This window comes from Coregonus clupeaformis, chromosome 5 (assembly GCF_020615455.1).
Source record: "Coregonus clupeaformis isolate EN_2021a chromosome 5, ASM2061545v1, whole genome shotgun sequence".
Taxonomy (NCBI): Eukaryota; Metazoa; Chordata; class Actinopteri; order Salmoniformes; family Salmonidae; genus Coregonus; species Coregonus clupeaformis.
In genome coordinates this window covers 24,169,545-24,187,485 of record NC_059196.1, presented here as the reverse complement: position 1 = coordinate 24,187,485, position 17,941 = coordinate 24,169,545, and the positions used below count along the sequence as shown (strand labels likewise).

Here is a 17,941-nt window from a genome sequence, read left to right as displayed (position 1 = left end):
GTGTGGGACCCTGGATGGAGCAGAGGTTGACACCCACACACACACATTCCTTACGCACACACACACACACACACACACACTGGGACTGAACACTATATGAGCCAGTTACCAGACCATCACCTTTATTGGAGGCTCTGAGTTGAGCTGTAGCACTGTCGGACAATCCCACTATAATTACCAGTGTTAAATTGTTAGTATATATTTGTTTTGGGAGGTGATAGCATGGTTTGGAGGTGGATAGGAGGAGCCAGTAATAAGCCATCATGGCTATTTCTCTGTCTGAAGACCTGTTGTCATTGAAATGAGATTCAATTAGCTTTAAAAGTACTTAAATTGTAAGTTCTCTGTGTTTGAAATCTTTTTTGTCTTTGGACCAACAGTTGGAAGCAGTTAGTGTATTTAAATCCAGTGGATTTGAGACAGGATTTCTGGTTAAAACATGATTTGGATGTTTATCTTTTCATGATTACTAAAGATGATTAAATGATGATAAAATTGCCCCTCAATTGTATGATACATGTATTGTAGTTTGGGAGAAGAAACTGAAGACCTTAATTTATTTTGACGGTAACCACATTTTGTAGCATTTTGTTTCGTTTTCAAAAATACAATTTATATTTACTTTTTTTGTGTGAAATAAGTTATTTTTTATTTTCATTCCTAATAAAAAAATTATTCAAAATGTATTTGAAAGCCAAGAACCCATAAAATGAGGATTGAAAAAGCTTAGAGATAAATATCTGACAATAGACTGGACTAACTTGACCAAAGTCAGTTCATCCCCAGTTACACGAAGGGTGAACCGTCAACTGTGTTAGAGCGTTGATATCTGTCTTTGCAAAGGCATTCCATTTAAAAGTGGTGTTGTATGACTGTTTCCATAGCCATTTTGTACACAAAGTTTTATTTAAAAGCGTCCAGGAAAGCAGGCCTTTTAAGAAACACAAACCATTTTTGTAAACCAACAACTCTCCCTATCATTACAAAGCATTACAAAGTGTGTCTAAATGTCTAGAAGGAGGTCACAACAATAATGAAATCGGTTGAGAACGTTTGCATGTCAAGTGGGAGAAACTGAGCCTTCACTGTAGCCAACAGTTTAACCTTGAACCCAAGAGGTTGACACAGTCCCAACTTGCTTTGTAAACCTGAAATAGACGTTCTGATGGATACAACTGTGATCATCCTATTTTCTGTGTTGCCATACTGTATCACTTATAAGGCCTTAACATTACTGCAGTCTGCTTTGTTTTCACTTCAGGTTATACATTAGTTTTAGCCCCTTTTTGCAATGTCATTATACCTGTGAGCAAAGAACCTGTGAGAATACCCAACCACTTTTTTCTGTGGGCAACTGGGTGTCCCCATAGCGTTCTGAGCACGTGTAGTTACTTTCCTGTGACAGCCTCATGACATCCTGGTGTGTGCTGTGGCGTGGTCCACCTCCGGTGGCGACTATGTGACTTCTTGTGGTTCCGTTCTCCAATACACTCCCTCACAGAGGGACGGCGCTACTGTAAAGTAGCTCCGCATTTTGGGGGGAATCTCAATCTCAGTTTCATGCAGTGAAAATTTGCTGTTTTTGACATTTTTTTTTTTATTGTGAACTTTCTACATGAATTTTTTGTACAGATTTTTTCCTTTTTTACAATAAAGATATGAAGTCTATTCACTTGTTCTGGCTTGTATTTTTTAGTAAGATTAAGATTTTTACTAAAGGCCCAGTGCAGTCAAACATGTGATTTTACTGTGTTTTATGTATATTTCCACACTATGAGGTTGGAATAATACTCTGAAATTGTGAAAGTTATGATAATGTCCTTTCAGTGTAAGAGCTGTTTGAAAAGGCTGCCTGAAATGTCAGCCTGTTTTGGTGTGATGGAGATTTGGCATGCCAGGTGACATCACCAGACAGTTAATTAAATTAGTTAATAGACCAATAAGAAAAATAGTTCCAAACCTGCCTGCCAATAACAGCTAGTTTTCAGTTTTCCCCTCCCGACTCAGACCACTCTCAGACAGTCCTAGCAAAACCTTTGCTGAATATACTTTTTTTTTTTTTTTTACCATTTTAAATGAAAATAATTACAGTGAGGTACTTAATTGTAACCCAAAAGTGATTTGATATTGAGATAAAAATGGCTGCATTGGACCTTTAAAATAAAGATTATAATAGAATGATATGATTGTCTGTGATAAAATGGATAGTGACCCTTTGCAGCGCAAGGTTAATACAACACAATTACTTTTGTTGGTTCACAAGTACTTTATCCTCATGGCCCTGGATTAAAGAACAATCTCAGTTGATGTTCTTTTACTAGTCTCCTGTTTCTGCTACCGCATTATACTGGTAAAATCTTATCACACCAATGACTCTTTGTAGTCAGTCACCTGATTCCTGGTGGTGGATGAATGGGGGACTGTGACACAACTGTGGCTAGCATGTGAATGGTCAGTGTGGTGGTCTGGACTGGAGTTTTGTGACAAACCGAAACACCACATATATAGAGAACATGTCGGGGATTACCTGATAACAGATCACATGAACACAGAGACATCTTGAGTAACTACACAGTAATGCAAGCTTAAAAACATTTACATGTGTAATGCTCTGATGTTTGCTGCTAATGACATTATGTGTCCTCTATTCAGGAAGGCTTTGTTGTTTGTTGTTCTCGTGGTTCTAAACATGGCCTAGATTGCACATTGTCTCAAAATCAAGAATGACACCTACTTATAATGAATACGGTACGCGTTGGAATGAGTCAACAGTTAACATCTGGATCAGAGGTCCTCACCTGCACTCTGTGCCATATATGAACCAATTGAATCCCTCCGCGTCAGTGGCAGAATGAGGTCCCCATTGTGATTGGTGTCGGGAACGACCGCTTGGATCTTTTCTGCTCAGTCGGGGGTCTTTACAAAATGAATGAACACACCACAGTGCTGGAGGGGGGTAGCTTTTTTTTGTGAGTGGGAGAGGGGGGATGGGTGGGGTGGTCAGGGAGAGGAGATAAGAGACGTGCTTTAATTAAAAGGATGGGTTTAAAGCGATGTCCGTAATAAATCCTGCTTTTTCCTAATCCCAGGAAAAGAGCAGTGACTCCTTATGGGGCTTAATCAGTCATGGTTTAATTTCAAGGCTCTGGCTGTTTTCCTTTTCACGAATCCCCGCTGCAGGCGAAAAACAATACATGTATTTTCCACCAAGTTGGTAAGGTGCTTTTTCGCTCTTCAATAAGTCACAAACAGATACACAAAGAAACTATGTGGAATATCATACTGCTTTCTTTGTGCCTCTGGTTTGAGAAGATACTTCTCTGCATTGTACAGTTTTATGGTCAAGGACAAAAACACGTTTTGGGGAAGAACCATCCTTTACATGGACAGTTTCACCATAAACGTTGTCATTTCTCGGAAGGGCATTAAATGTAGAAAATAGTAGTCTACACAGCCAAGAAAACAACACTTTCAACATGCCTAGAGTCTTCCCGTGTGGCTCAGTTGGTAGAGCATGGCGCTTGAGGTTGTGGGTTCGATTCCCACGGGGGACCAGTATGAAAAAAAAAGTATGAAAATGTATGCACTCACTACTGTACGTCACATTGGACAAGAGTGTCTGCTAAATGCCAAATGTAAATGAGAAGTCAGTTAAATGCCAATAGCTCACCACTTCTAATTTATCTGATGTACATGGGGCACTCTGTGTAGGGGGTTGCCACTCCCTCCATGTACCTACCTACAGTACCTGCTAGACCAGTTCTACCGGTCCATCCACCTGCCGCTGATGGAGGGAGTGATCCCTTGTTTGGGTGACTGAAGAGGAAACTATCATGCTCATGATTGGCCTTTCTTGGAAGCACCTGGAACAATCCCTTTGTTTTGCTGCTGCCAGGCACTGATACCTGCTCTTTCACCCACGTGGCATGACATCATGCACTGAACTTAACACCAGGCCGCTGGCCATATATCCACTCATTTAAACCTATATGACCCACTGCTACACAACCATTGAGTCATTCAATGTCACTACTCAGTGGTGTAAACTCCTTAAGTAAAAATACTTTAAAGGTACTAATTAAGTAGTTTTTTGGGGTACCTGTAGTTTACTTTATTTATATATTTTTACAACTTTTACTTCACTACATTACTAAAGAAAATAATGCACTTTTTACTCCATAAATGTTCCCTGACACTAAAAAGTAGTCATTACATTTTGAATGCTTAGCAGGACAGGAAGAATTTACACACTCATCAAGAGAACATCCCTGGTCATCCCTACTGCCTCTGATCTGACGGACTCACTAAACACATGCTTCGTTAGTAAATGATGTCTGAGTGTTGAAGTGTGCCTCTAGCTATCCGTAAATTTAAAAAACAAGAAAATGATGCCATCTGGTTGGTAAATATAAGGAATTTTAAATGATTTATACGTTAACTTCCACTTTTGATACTTATGTATATTTTAGCAATTACATTTACTTTTAATACTTAAGTATATTTAAAACCAAATACTTTTAGAGTTTTACTCTAGTAGTATTTTACTGGGTGACTTTCCTTTTTACTTGAGTAATTTTCTATTAAGAAATATTTTATTTTACTCAAGTATGACAAATGGGTACTTTTTCCACCACTCACTACTTTGAATTTCCAAATAACCCCTCAAAGACAAATTTTGTTCACAATATTTTTATAACAAAATGTAAAAATCCCACTGTGTGCTTGAAACATAAAAGGACAGTCTAACAGCCAACAAAAAAATAGAAATTCCAAAAGGTATGCTGGAAAAACCGTCTAGTAGGTGTATTGCGTGCGTAGTTATGAAAAAGAGGATACGTACAATGACAAATCCTTTTTGCCTATTGCAACACTTGTTGAACTTTCAGCTGAGGTGAATGGTTACACATTGATAAATAGTCTGACTGGAAAAAAGAATGACAACACTCAAAACTGTTACTGAGTATGTGAGTGTAGGCCTCATTGTCCCATGCACACACCTCTACCTCCTTTGGTGGGAATATGGTTGATCACTTTGGACCAAAGTAGTCCACCACCCCGCTGCCCTTCATACCGTCAAAGAAGAAGAAGTTCTTGTGTGGTGCATCTCTCTGGGAAAGAGCCTGTAGAAACACACAGAGACGTTAATACCAGCCAACAACATACACACACACACACAACCTGACCATCTCTCAAACTTAGCCCACAATAGATAAGGATAGCTTTGCTGTGGGAGCATCAGCAGCTTTCCCTGCATTGGATGCACTCTAGTGTCCGCTCCACTGCGTGAGCACTGTCTGCTGTGTGATCGGTGATCGCTTGACTTCACCCAGTGCGATGTCTGCCTGTTGCAGGGAATTTTATCCAGTTTCATCATTACATCATATTATGGAGACAGACAGCCTGGCGCAGTGCCATCATCCCGCTGAGAGGGTTGTCTGTACTGACGGACGTTACCTCTTACCTGGCTTCCTCAACTCTCAAACACAGGTAGGACTGTGACACTTCCCTTAGTTTCCAATACCCAGGTCATACCCAAAAAAGCCACACCAAAGAGACACACTGGCCACCTAAATCTCCCCAAAAGCCCCACAGGACTGAAACATATCAGTGGGTATTTCTGGATTGGACCCAGAATCAAGTGGCGTGGCCTGCTGTCAAGTGGTTAGCTTTCTGCCTCCCCAAAATATAACATGCTATTTTCCTCCCCAGTGAAAGCTGCACAACAGTAAATGTGGTGCAGACAGTATGATGGGTTGTGGTTCACACTAGTTAAGAGCCAGGATGGACAGTAGCGTATGAATGATTTAAAGTTACAGCAACTAATGAAAAGTCAATAAACTAAAAACTAATACATAAACTTGACAACAAACCTTGACAACCTCCTGTCCCAGCACGCCTCCCACCACAGCACACACAGGGGCCATCTCAGAGAAGCAGTAGCTGATGACAACACAAAACAACATGACTGTCAAACAGAAATACACAAACTCTTGAGTTCATAAGGATGAATTAACAATTGTCTTAACTCTGAAAAACTGAAATAGCTCAGAATGGAGCAGCCAGTCACAGATTATCTTTGATACATCTAAGAACTACCATCACTGGCAGATGCAACACCCCTACAAAGAGTCCAACTTAACATCTGAACGGCTGTCAAGTGATGCACCATGTGGTGAAATCTGGGTTGAATTGAGCCAGTCACCTGACGAAGTCGTGAGGCAGCAGCTCGCTACTCAGCCCCATGGCCTCCAGGACATCATCACGGATCTGTCTCAGGAGCGTGGCGTCTGCTTCAAAGCTTTCTGGGTGGGGGTCGCGACCTTTGTCTGTACGGAACTTCAGCAATACTGTGGGAGAGAAGCGAGGAACACAGAGAGAGAGTGAACAATAGAACGAGTGGTGGAGAAGTGCGGGAAACCACAGAAGACACACAGATGAAGCTCTGATTTGATGTGTTACGTTGCTACATATACAGAGCTACGTTTTCCATACAACACAGAATATGTTACTAAGGAATTGTTGGTGGGGTTGTGATTCTATCAGTTGCTGGAATGACACTGGTTGGCTAGCTTCACTTCCACTCACAGAAAAAATTTACACACACAAACACACACACTTCCAATTACATACTGATCATCCCGTGGAGACGGTGTGCAATCAGATCTTTATCTGTGTTGTACCACAGACGACTGGCAGTGGCAATCAAGAGTGTCGCGCCAACGAACCTCTTCATCTGATAATGGCTTTGAATGAACAGCAGTTTTTGATCAGTTTGACAAGGCCGTGATCAGACGTCTATGACTTTTGTCCTTGTCTTGTCAGCACGCACCACTAGTACTAGGTGTGAGACCGTGGGCAGATGTGTCAATATGAGGAGGATGTGGTTTGGAGTCTGAATATTACTAAAAGGCAAATAATAAAGGAGAGAGACGGACAACCGTTCACACTGAGACGTTTTAGGTTCTAAACCCCCCTTTAAGCCTGGCAGCTCTCCTCGCCCCCTCAGTGTTAAAACAGGTGTCATAACTTCCTCTCTTTAGCTATCCATCAATCACATCACGGAGCCCAGTCCGCCCACGGCTATTTCCACTAGACTGACACCTCGCACACACGCACGCATATAAAACCCAACATCAATCACCATCATCACATGAATCATCACCATCAACTAAATATTCTCTCAACCACTGAATTTCATAGAATTATCTCAAAACCTGGCACAGACTAACACAATATGCAAGTGTACAAAGACATCTGTGCAAAGTAGACCAGTAAACATTGTCTTAAAAGAGCAGTCTGGAACATTCTTGATCAGATTCAAACAGGGATTAACCAAAAACAACACATTCAAATTACATTAACTAAATCAAAGTTGAGGGAAAACAGTCCTGTGCCCCCACGCCTGTGCTGCCTTCCATTCCTCCGGAGGGGTTACGGTTACACTAACCCCCCACCCCTGGGACACAGAGGAGCTGTAACACAGCCTGTAACAGAGGAAGCACCACTTCCTCAAGAGCAGCTCAGTCGAGAGATCCCACTATGTCTAGACCTAACTATAGAAACCCAAATGCTGTAAAACACCTCTGAAAACGACAAAAAACAAACAAAATAACAGCTTCTTTCGTTCCGGCTGTTACATTAATATTAGCCAACAACAGGGGCCGGAGAGAGTAGGCAGCCTTGCGGGTGTCGTGTAGTGTCGTGGGTGGGTGGGTGGTGGCTAGCTGTTTGTTTCTCTGTTCTAAAGTCACACACGACTGGCCATGGAGAGCCTGTGATGGAAACAGAGCCATGTTAAGAGGGTCTATGAAACCAGGTGAAGGCTATTAAAGGGACCAAATCAGACTAGAAGGAACAGGGTGCAATGCTACAACAACCAAAACAGGAAGGGAGGAATGGTGGTGGGCGATATCAATGGAGCTGCAGACGCTCACATGTGTAGAGGGCATCAATCTATAGCGTCACTGTTTCGTACGGCAAAAGAAAAAAGACGTGATGGCAGCCAGTTACGGTTCTCTCTCTCTTTTATCAAATAGATATTTATATCCAATGGCTTTGTGGAATTGTAAGGTGCAGGTACCGTGTAGCAGGAAGTAGTCCACGGGGGTGCGCTTCAGGCTGCTCTTGGCCTTCTCATTTGTCCAATCCACTTCCAGAGCCACTTTCAAGGAGCAGAAGCTGGCCGTCTGTTCAGTAGGGATAGAGAGATGCCAAAGGGAAAGGAACATGACATCATTAGATGTGGAGGAGGATAACATTCATTACATTGATAAAACAATAATTGAGCTATTATTATACTACGCTCACCTTTTTGATCATGGTGGTCTCATTGGGGTCAACCTTTGGTTTCTTGGCCTCAGGTCCATCATTGGACTTCTCTGTTTTGGGCTTGACTACTTTGGGCTTCTCCCTGGATGGGGGCATCAAAACAAGGGACAGATGAGCATAAGTATAACTGATGATTAATCAAGACAAGTAAATTAAACAGACACACGACAATCACACACACACAACACTCACGCGACACTTACTCAACATAGTTGTGCTCCTGGCCAAGGTCGGAGAACATGTATCCGTGGTAACCAAAGACGTCACCACAGAAGACCTTGATGTTGTGCTGGGCACAGAGTTGGTCCACGCGCACCATCAGATCCCTCGAGCAGCCTGTCAGACACACCTGAGAGGAACAAGGGACGGGAGGACAAAGTCAGAGAGCAGCTAAAACTACAACTCCCATGGTGCTCACTACACCACATGACCAAAAGTATGTGGACACCTGCTCGTCGAACATCTCATTCCAAAATCATGGGCATTAATATGGAGTTGGTCCCCCTTTGCTGCTAGAACAGCCTCCACTCTTCTGGGAAGGCTTTCCACTAGATGTTGGAACATTGCTGCGGGGACTTGCTTCCATTCAGCCACAAGAGCATTAGTGAGGTCGAGCACTGATGTTGGGCGATTAGGCCTGGCTCGCAGTCGGCGTTCCAATTCATCCCAAAGGTGTTCTATGGGGTTGAGGTCAGGGCTCTGTGCAGGCCAGTTCTTTGACACCAATCTTGATAAACCATTTCTGAGTGGACCTCGCTTTGTGCACGGGGGCATTGTCATGCTGAAACAGGAAAGGGCCTTCCCCAAACTGTTGCCACAAAGTTGGAAGCACAGAATCGTCTAGAATGTCATTGTATGCTGTAGCGTTAAGATTTCCCTTCACTGGAACTAAGGGGCCTAGCCCGAACCATGGAAAACAGCCCCAGACCATTATTCCTCCTCCACCAAACTTTACCGTTGGCACTATGCATTGGGGCAGGTAGCGTTCTCCCGGCCTCCGCCAAACCCAGATTCGTGCTGACGTTGCTTCCAGAGGAAGTTTGGAACTCGGTAGTAAGTGTTGCAACTGAGGACAGACTATTTTTACGCGCTACACGCTTCAGCACTCGGCGGTACCGTTCTGTGAGCTTGTGTGGCCTACCACTTTGCAGCTGAGCCGTTGTTGCTCCTAGACGTTTCCACTTCACAATAACAGCACTTACAGTTAACCCGGGCAGCTCTAGCAGGGCAGAAATTTTATGAACTGACTTGTTGGAAAGGTGGCATCCTATGACGGTGCCACGTTATAAGTCACTGAGCTCTTCAGTAAGGCCATTCTACTGTCAATGTTTGTCTATGGAGATTGCATGTCTGTGGGCCCTGTGTAGCTCAGTTGGTAGAGCATGGCGCTTGCAACGCCAGGGTTGTGGGTTCAATTCCCACGGGGGGCAAGTATGAAAATGTATGCACTCACTAACTGTAAGTCGCTCTGGATAAGAGCGTCTGCTAAATGACTAAAATGTAAATGTAAAATGTTCTCGATTTTATACACCTGTCAGCAACGGGTGTGGCTGAAATAGCCGAATCCAATCATTTGAAGGGGAGGTCAACATACTTTTGTATATATAGAGTACATTTTCATTGAGAGACCTTGCAGGGAATGATGACAAAATACTTGATGATGAACAAGTAGGCCTAAATCTGAATTGACGCGCACGCATGCACACGCACCTTTTGGATACATTCCACCATAGCAATCCTTAAACAACAACCTACTCCTTTAGTTACCCTCCTTGAACATCACACCCACCAGCTTCTACAACAGATGCCCCGTCCTTTTGACACAAAACATGTTCAAGTAAACAAAATCTGTTATTCAGTCGAAGAATCGACTAGTTTGTTCTATCTGAACAGGGTGGGGAACAGAAAATTGGCCTTCATAAACAACTGACCCTTGGGCTGGGTCCATCTTATCCTCCAGACCAAACCCAGCACACTCCACACTTGGCTAGAGATAAGGGTCTGTCTGGCAGTTGACGGGCATCTGTCTGTGGCATCCCTGACATGGGTGAGTGGTACACGCTGGTCCCTCCCGGAACACAAAGTACCGCAATGTTGAGAGGTGCCAGCATCGAGTTCACTACAGGCTCCAGTGTTTTACCAAGGGCATCTTATCGACGTGTTACTGCATGGTTGAAGTTGTTTTTAATTGCTTTGCCCTTAGCTAATGAAGATTGATAGACTACTCATCAAAGCTGGGTGCATGCTTGATGATTGAAAAATGGACCGGAGATCTTCCTTGAACCACACACCTCAACTCCATATGAAGAAGGTATTTTGGGGGAAGGGGGACCCTTACAGACTACCATAGAAGTCCTATTGGCTTTAGTTGCCAGCTACAAAAAGGCAAGCCTTCTGTTGTGGCACTGGCGACAGACACTAAGGGAGACGCTGGCTGGACAGGTTGGGCTACTGTTGCTGGTGTAGTTCATTAGAGGGGATTGGCAGTGGGAACTGGGAGTGGGAACTGGGAGTGATGGCACTGGCAGGCCGGAGGGGACAGGGCTTTTTAACAGCCTGGCCAGCCGTACTGTCTGTCTGTCCACAGAGCCTCTCTCCCTTTGAAGGAGGTGTGCAGCTCGGGCGGCTCCTCTCGATGGCCTCCGGCAAGGGCTTTGTGAAGAGGGACACTGAGCTGGATTGTTTGAGAGGCGAGGGAGAGAGGGAGTGAAAAGAAGGAAGTGAGGAAAGGGAGGGGGGGTTATATAGCTTATCTGTACAATGGAACCTAACGGAGAATGGGTCTGGTAGGAGGTGAAGGGAGAAGTGAAGTGATAGACATGCAGAGAATGAGTGGTTATTGTAGACTCAATGAAAGTACATGAGTGAGAATAGGGAGAGTATACCAGTATTCTGAGTGAAGTAAATGAGAGAGTTTGTTTGTTTGTTGTGGGTGTGAATTGTTGCCTCAAAATATCTCTAAAAGACAAAAACACCTGCAAACTCTATCGGGATCAAAGCTATAATCCAGACATATTAATCCCAAAACACAGTGACTAAAGAGAGCAGCTCCTTGTCATGCATTCCAGCTAATTTAAACCAGTTCCAGTTTCCCAGTGCTGCACCACACAGGCAAGACATATCCATAGCTAGCAGATAAAAGAGGCTAGCAGTCTACAGCAAAGCCCACTCCGCCTCCCCCTCCTCCTGAACTTCCATTAGCACTCCCCCCGGGACGCTTCCGCCGTTTCTCCGCCACAGACAGACTGGGGAAGCGGCTTGTTTGCGCTTCGAAAATCCCTGAGTATCTGATGAGGAGACTCTTTAAAACCCCACCACTAATATGATTGAGAGCAGAGCACATCAGACAACTTGCTTTGCAGTGTCTGGAACTAAACGCCACAGAAAAGCGAAGTTTCTACTTGTTAGCTGTACAGACATAAGTTAGATAAATGTATTTATCTCCAAACTCAAGGGTCTTTATTTTTTTGTTATTTTTTTCCCCTACAGGCACTTGTCAATTCCCTCACTCTGTCAATGTATAAATAATATGTATATGCATCATATTATGAAGCCGTTTGTCTACTTCCCCAGAGTCAGATGAACTTGTGGATAGCATTTGTATGTCTGCGTGCAGTTTGAAGAAAATTGCTAACTAGCGTTAGCGCAATGACTGGACGTCTATGGTATCTACTCTATGGTAACTGCTAGAATGTTAGTAGATACCATAGACGTCCAGTCATTGCGCTAACACTAGTTAGCATTGGATCGCGAAACTACCTCTAACTTCCTTCATACTGGATGCAGAGACATAATGGTATCCATGAGTTCATCTGACTCTGGGGAAGTAGATAAAGGGCTTCATTGCCAAAATCGCAAAGTACACTTTTAACAAGGATATCCAATGAAAAACACTTATCACTAAGTTCTACAAAGAAAGATTCTTTTTGTGAACAAAGTGCAACTACATGCAATGGAACTCATCATCAGTCAAAAACAGCTTAAATCTGCAGGAAAGAAAATCTGTGCAAAACAGGTGCTACACTGGCATTGGTCTGCTGCCCAGAGCAACATGTAGTAAGAAGTATGGTGTAAATGCACCACCTAGTGGCCATTTAGGGTAACAAAAAATAATTTAAAAAAGTAATCTTGACAATAGGCCGGCCCTGCACTACTGTACTCACTGCCTCAAATTGAAGGAAGAATTCGTCTGGTTTGGTCTCCACCCTGTCTGTGTCTGCCTTCACCTCCACCATGGGGTTGAGGTACTGGGCCCGCTCCAGGGAGGCCTGGGCTCGGTTCTGGCCCTGAGCAGTCACTGGAATTAGAAACTGGGCCCGGCATGACTCCTCTGTCACCTGGGAAGAAAGGGAGCAGAAATAGTTAGTGGTTTGTAACATTAATTTCTATTGTCCTGCAATTTTCTCAGTGTTTCACCCCACCATTAGCCTACTTGGGAAGGTTCCCTCTCACATAGCCTCTGCCGAGTCCCCAACAACCGGATGTTCCGGTTTTCAGGGGGAATGGAAAGACTTCCGCTTTTGGACGTTAACAAGGCGACACTCCATCTTAACTCCTCCTCCACATTTACTGGATTGGTTGCACAGTGCAAAAGAGAACCTCCCTCAACAGTTTTTTTCCTTCTCGTCAAGACCAGTATGTAGTGGATCTAGTTTCAGGTGTTTATTTTACGCCTGCTACTTTAGGGTACCTCTGACCTAACTCCGTTACCAGGACGAAGTGCTTCCGAGGAGAGATGGCAGCGAGTGCGAGGTCAGATGGAAAAAAGATGCCGGAAGCGGATGATGAAGTGGATTCTGAATCTAATGGCGGTAGAATCAAGGAGAATTGGAATAGTCCAAAAGAATGGAAAACGGATCAAAGTAGAGTACAGAGATGAGAATGTCACTTCGTATCTAGTAGGAATACCGTTTGTAAATGAGGAGCAGCTGATCAAATTACCAATCTTGAGGAATCCATTTGAGATATCCAAACTGGGTAGGTAACAACACATCTGCCACACTGATCCTCAACAGGGGGGCCCCTCAGGGGTGCGTGCTCAGTCCCTTCCTGTACTCCCTGTTCACCCATGACTGCATGGCCAGGCACGACTCCAACACCATCATTAAGTTTGCCGACGACACAACAGTGGTAGGCCTGATCACTGACAACGATGAGACAGCCTATAGGGAGGAGGTCAGAGACCTGGCCGTGTGGTGCCAGGATAACAACCTCTCCCTCAACGTGACCAAGACAAAGGAGATGATTGTAGACTACAGGGAAAAAAAGAGGACTGAGCACGCCCCCATTCTCATCGACGGGGCTGTAGTGGAACAGGTTGAGAGCTTCAAGTTCCTTGGTGTCCACATCACCAACAAACTATCATGGTCCAAACACACTAAGACAGTCGTGAAGAGGGCACGACAAAGCCTATTCCCCATCAGGAGACTGAAAAGATTTGGCATGCGTCCTCAGATCCTCAAAAAATTCTACAGCTGCACCATCGAGAGCATCCTGACTGGTTGCATCACCACCTGGTACGTCAACTGCTTGGCCTCCGACCGCAAGGCACTACAGAGGGTAGTGCGTATGGCCCAGTACATCACTGGGGCCAAGCTTCCTGCCATCCAGGACCTCTATACCAGGCGGTGTCAGAGGAAGGCCCTCAAAATTGTCAAAGACTCCAGCCACCCTAGTCATAGACTGTTCTCTCTGCTACCGCACGGCAAGTGGTACCGGAGTGCCAAGTCTAGGTCCAAAAGACTTCTCAACAGCTTCTACCCCCAAGCCATAAGACTCCTGAACAGCTAATCATGGCTACCCGGACTATTTGCACTGCCCCCCACCCCATATTTTTATGCTGCTGCTACTCTGTTAATTGTTTATGCATAGTCACTTTAACTCTACCCACATGTACATATTACTTCAACTACCTCAACTAGCCGGTGCCCCCGCACATTGACTCTGCACCGGTACCCCCCTGTATATATAGCCTCCCTACTGTTATTTTATTTTACTTCTGCTCTTTCTTTCTCAACACTTTTTTGTTGTTTTATTTTACTTTTTTATTAAAAATAAATGCACTGTTGGTTAAGGGCTGTAAGTAAGCATTTCACTGTAATGTCTGCACCTGTTGTATTCGGCGCATGTGGCCAATAACATTTGATTTGAACTGGTGGAGAGAGTGCTGGGTAGAGTGAAGGCTGTGAGGATCACGAGAGGCGGGCTGGTTTTGATTTTTTTGTGCATCTGAGGATCAGAAGAAACGTGTGTTGCGTATCACCCGATTTGATACGTTTGAAGTGTCGTGTGTGTCTCTTAGGAACAGGGCAAACCTCAAGGGGGTTATATCTAGAGTCTCGTGGGAAGTAGATGTTGAAGAGATGAAAAATATTCCTGGAGTGATTGATGCACGTCGGATTAATCGTATGGTGAATGAAGAAAAAGTGAAGAGTCTATCTGTTCTTTTGTTTTTTGATATGGAGTCTTTCCCTACTCAAGTGCAGTTAAGGTATATTAACTACAGAGTCAGAGCATTTATCCCAAGACCAATGCAGGGTGATCATTGTAAAGCTTTTGGTCATGTTTCAAGTGTTTGCAGAAGGGAGAAGCCAAATTGTCCTAGTTGTTGAAAATATAATATTATGTGTTATAAAAGTGATGAAAATGTGACATGTTGCAATTGTGGTGGGAACCATGAAGCCACGTCTTTCGAATAGCCCACAAGGGTGAAAGAGAATAAGGTGGCCAATGTCAGGGCTATCCAGAGCATATCATATATATATATATAGCAGCTGTTAAAAGGGTGCACTTGAAGAGTCCATGGTGGTGGATAGGCCTTCAACCCCCCCCCCCCCCTTTGTGTTTGTGTATTGTGGTCTGTACCTGTTCGTGGTCCAGCAGGGTCAGCCCCTTCACTCCAGCCAGGATTAGATTTTTGGCCACCTCAGCCCCCAGGCCCCTGAGCCCCACCAGGAGCACACGAGAGCCCCGCAGTCTGGAACAGAAGCAGATGGTCAACACCTTTATTAGCAATGTGGCTCCATCATACAATATGGGGTGGAAAGCCTTCAAGACAAAATATGCATGCTTCGTGCAGATTGATACATTATGTAAACATCAACATTTGCAGTGTTTTCCAATCCATTCATGCCGTGGGACCCCAGGGGATGCACATTTGTTTTAGCCCAGCACGAACATGTCTGATTCAAGGGTTTGGTGATTAGCTGGCTAGTTGGTGAGTTGAACCAGCTGCGTTAGCGCTGGGCCAAAGCAAAATTGTGCACCCCAGGAATGGATTGAGAAACATTGTAAAGAGTTAGTGTATCATGGCCAAGTGTGTGCATAGTTCAAATTTTACATTTATTGCATGTGCATTTAGTACTGACATAATAGGTTATCTAGCTACAAAGACAATGGACGTTAGCTAGCTGGTTAGCTAATAGCTACCTCTTTTGTGCTTCCAGACCCCATAGTCGGATCTGCCGGTCATACTGAGCCGCTTCTTCCTCGCTAATGATAGATTCCTCCTTCTCAATCATGTCTATCATCTCAAACTGGTTTATTTGTCTAGTTTAACAGTAATGGGATTAATATTTCCCTTTTTAGATTCGGGGAGAGTACCGCTATCACTGATTTGAACGGACGCTGGATGATGACGTTGTCTTCTTCTTTGATATTATGGCGGTCCGCTAACAAATGTTATAGATGCATGCCGCCACCTACTGTCTTGGATGTGTATCAGCCTACTATTCTGTAGTATCAATTCATTACACTTTGTGAAAAAATTAACCTACCAACTAACCCTACACCCATTAAAACCTCATCACTATTCCACTACTTTGGTCCTCTCTGATCCTACACCAGCCAAGCAGCCTGGGAGTACGGGACACTATTGGTCAAAACACCTTGTAACTCTTCTGCATTAAAATCTTGTACGCCCAAGTACTTCTCTACAGCTGCCACCACAATATCTATCCTCTGTGATTTACATTCCATTCCTGCGGTACAGTTGACAACCATGGCTATGAACGCCAAAAAAACAACCTTACTGAAGCACATGTTATTCCTCTCACTCTCTATTGACCTCGTCCTACTCACAGGGATCCTCTTAGGATCCCTCACCCTGCCCTTACAAAAAAAGATTGCAGTTTTGAAACTGCAGTATAAGTGCAGTAACTGCAGTCGACTGTGGTATTTTGGACAAAGTAATTGCAGAATAACTGCAGTGTACTGCAGTTGAACTGCAGTTACACTGCAAAATTACTGCAGTAAAAAAAACAGTGTTATTTTGGATGCAGTATTTGCGGTTATACTGCACTCTGACTGCAATCTTTTCCCGTAAGGGTGGATCCATCTTCCTCTACTACTCTCTTCAATACCTCAGCAAATGACACCTTCTGCACTACTCTTTTTTTTTCATAAGCATGGCCTTATTTCTATTACAGCATATTGGATGACTGTCATTCATATTCCATTCACCCAGTTCAATGTAACGGCGATAGGTTTAGGCTACTACATGATATTAGAATGTTTGCTATACCCATCATGAGGTTGCTACAACCTAGCCTATGAATGACAGTTTACAACGTCGATGCACACAGGTCGAGAGACAAATTTGAGGTGACAGACAGTGACACATGGAAAGAACGTGACATTCAATACCGCCTTGCACACTCTTGCCTGCTGATATAGGGTGTAATCATTAGTCCAACAGTTGCAAACGAGAGTTTCTATTGGACAAATTCAGGTATGTTTATCCCCGTTTTGTTCCATTTGCTTCCGTTTAAGAAACATTTTTCAACAGAATCGGCAGAATGAATAAACCCCTGATCATGCGCGAACACATTTCACTTTCATGGCAACCACGTTGTATTCCTTCTCGCATCTATGCGCTCTCCTCCTCTCACCTCTTCCCTTCGCTTGTGGAATTCAATGCACAACACATCAGCTGTATGTGACCAGGCGAAAAAACCTTTCCAAGCCGAACCGCTACACACAGCCTACAACGTTGTCACCATATTAGCTAAAGTAACGTCATAGTCAGCATAGCTAATAGAACTAACGCGTTAGTAAACCCGCTACAATCATGCTGTAACGGTACAGTGTACAGTCAGTAAGCAGTTACACCGGCGGGCCCTCTCTCTCTATTTCTCTCTTGCTTCTCCTTCATTTTCGAATTAATTAATTTGTTCAAAACAGTTCAACTACTGTCTTTCTTTCTGTTTGAGTAAACTACTCACCACATTTTATGCACTGCAGTGCTAGCTAGCTGTAGTTTATGCTTTCAGTACTAGATTCATTCTCTGATCCTTTGATTGGGTGGACAACATGTCAGTTCATGCTGCAAGAGCTCTGATAGGTTGGAGGACATCCTCCGGAAGTTGTCATAATTACTGTGTAAGTCTATGGAAGGGGGTGAGAACCATGAGCCTCCTAGGTTTTGTATTGAAGTCAATGTACCGAGGAGGACAGATGCTAGCTGTCCTCCGGCTACACCATGGCGCTACCCTAGAGAGTGCTGTTGAGGTTACTGTAGACCTCCTTTGCAAAATAGTGTGTTGTAATACATTATTTGGTTATGTGATTATATTTAGTATAGTTTTATCTAAAAAGGATAACTTTTTTTAATGTT

The 17,941-nt window shown here is 43.7% G+C and overlaps 1 protein-coding gene across 1 annotated transcript; it reads right to left on the bottom strand.

The window, feature by feature from the left end:
• Positions 1-4,673: 4,673 nt before the first annotated feature.
• On the bottom strand, positions 4,674-15,972 carry sae1 (SUMO1 activating enzyme subunit 1). The gene is made up of 9 exons (XM_041875696.2): positions 15,757-15,972; positions 15,193-15,304; positions 12,492-12,665; positions 8,532-8,677; positions 8,308-8,410; positions 8,081-8,186; positions 6,203-6,347; positions 5,871-5,940; positions 4,674-5,120 (listed from the first exon to the last, which is right to left on the bottom strand). The coding sequence occupies exons 1-9, from the start codon at positions 15,855-15,857 to the stop codon at positions 5,028-5,030; spliced, it is 1,050 nt and encodes a 349-aa protein (XP_041731630.1). The 5' UTR covers positions 15,858-15,972; the 3' UTR covers positions 4,674-5,027.
• Positions 15,973-17,941: the final 1,969 nt, after the last annotated feature.

Excerpts from the sequence above, each read along its gene's own strand:
- sae1 (XM_041875696.2), bottom strand. The coding sequence starts at position 15,857 with ATGATAGACATGATTGAGAAGGAGGAATCTATCATTAGCGAGGAAGAA. Across the intron at positions 8,411-8,531 it reads CAGGAGCACAACTATGTTGA|GGAGAAGCCCAAAGTAGTCA; the intron begins GTAAGTGTCGCG and ends GCCCCCATCCAG. Across the intron at positions 5,121-5,870 it reads TGGGACAGGAGGTTGTCAAG|GCTCTTTCCCAGAGAGATGC; the intron begins GTTTGTTGTCAA and ends GTGTTTCTACAG.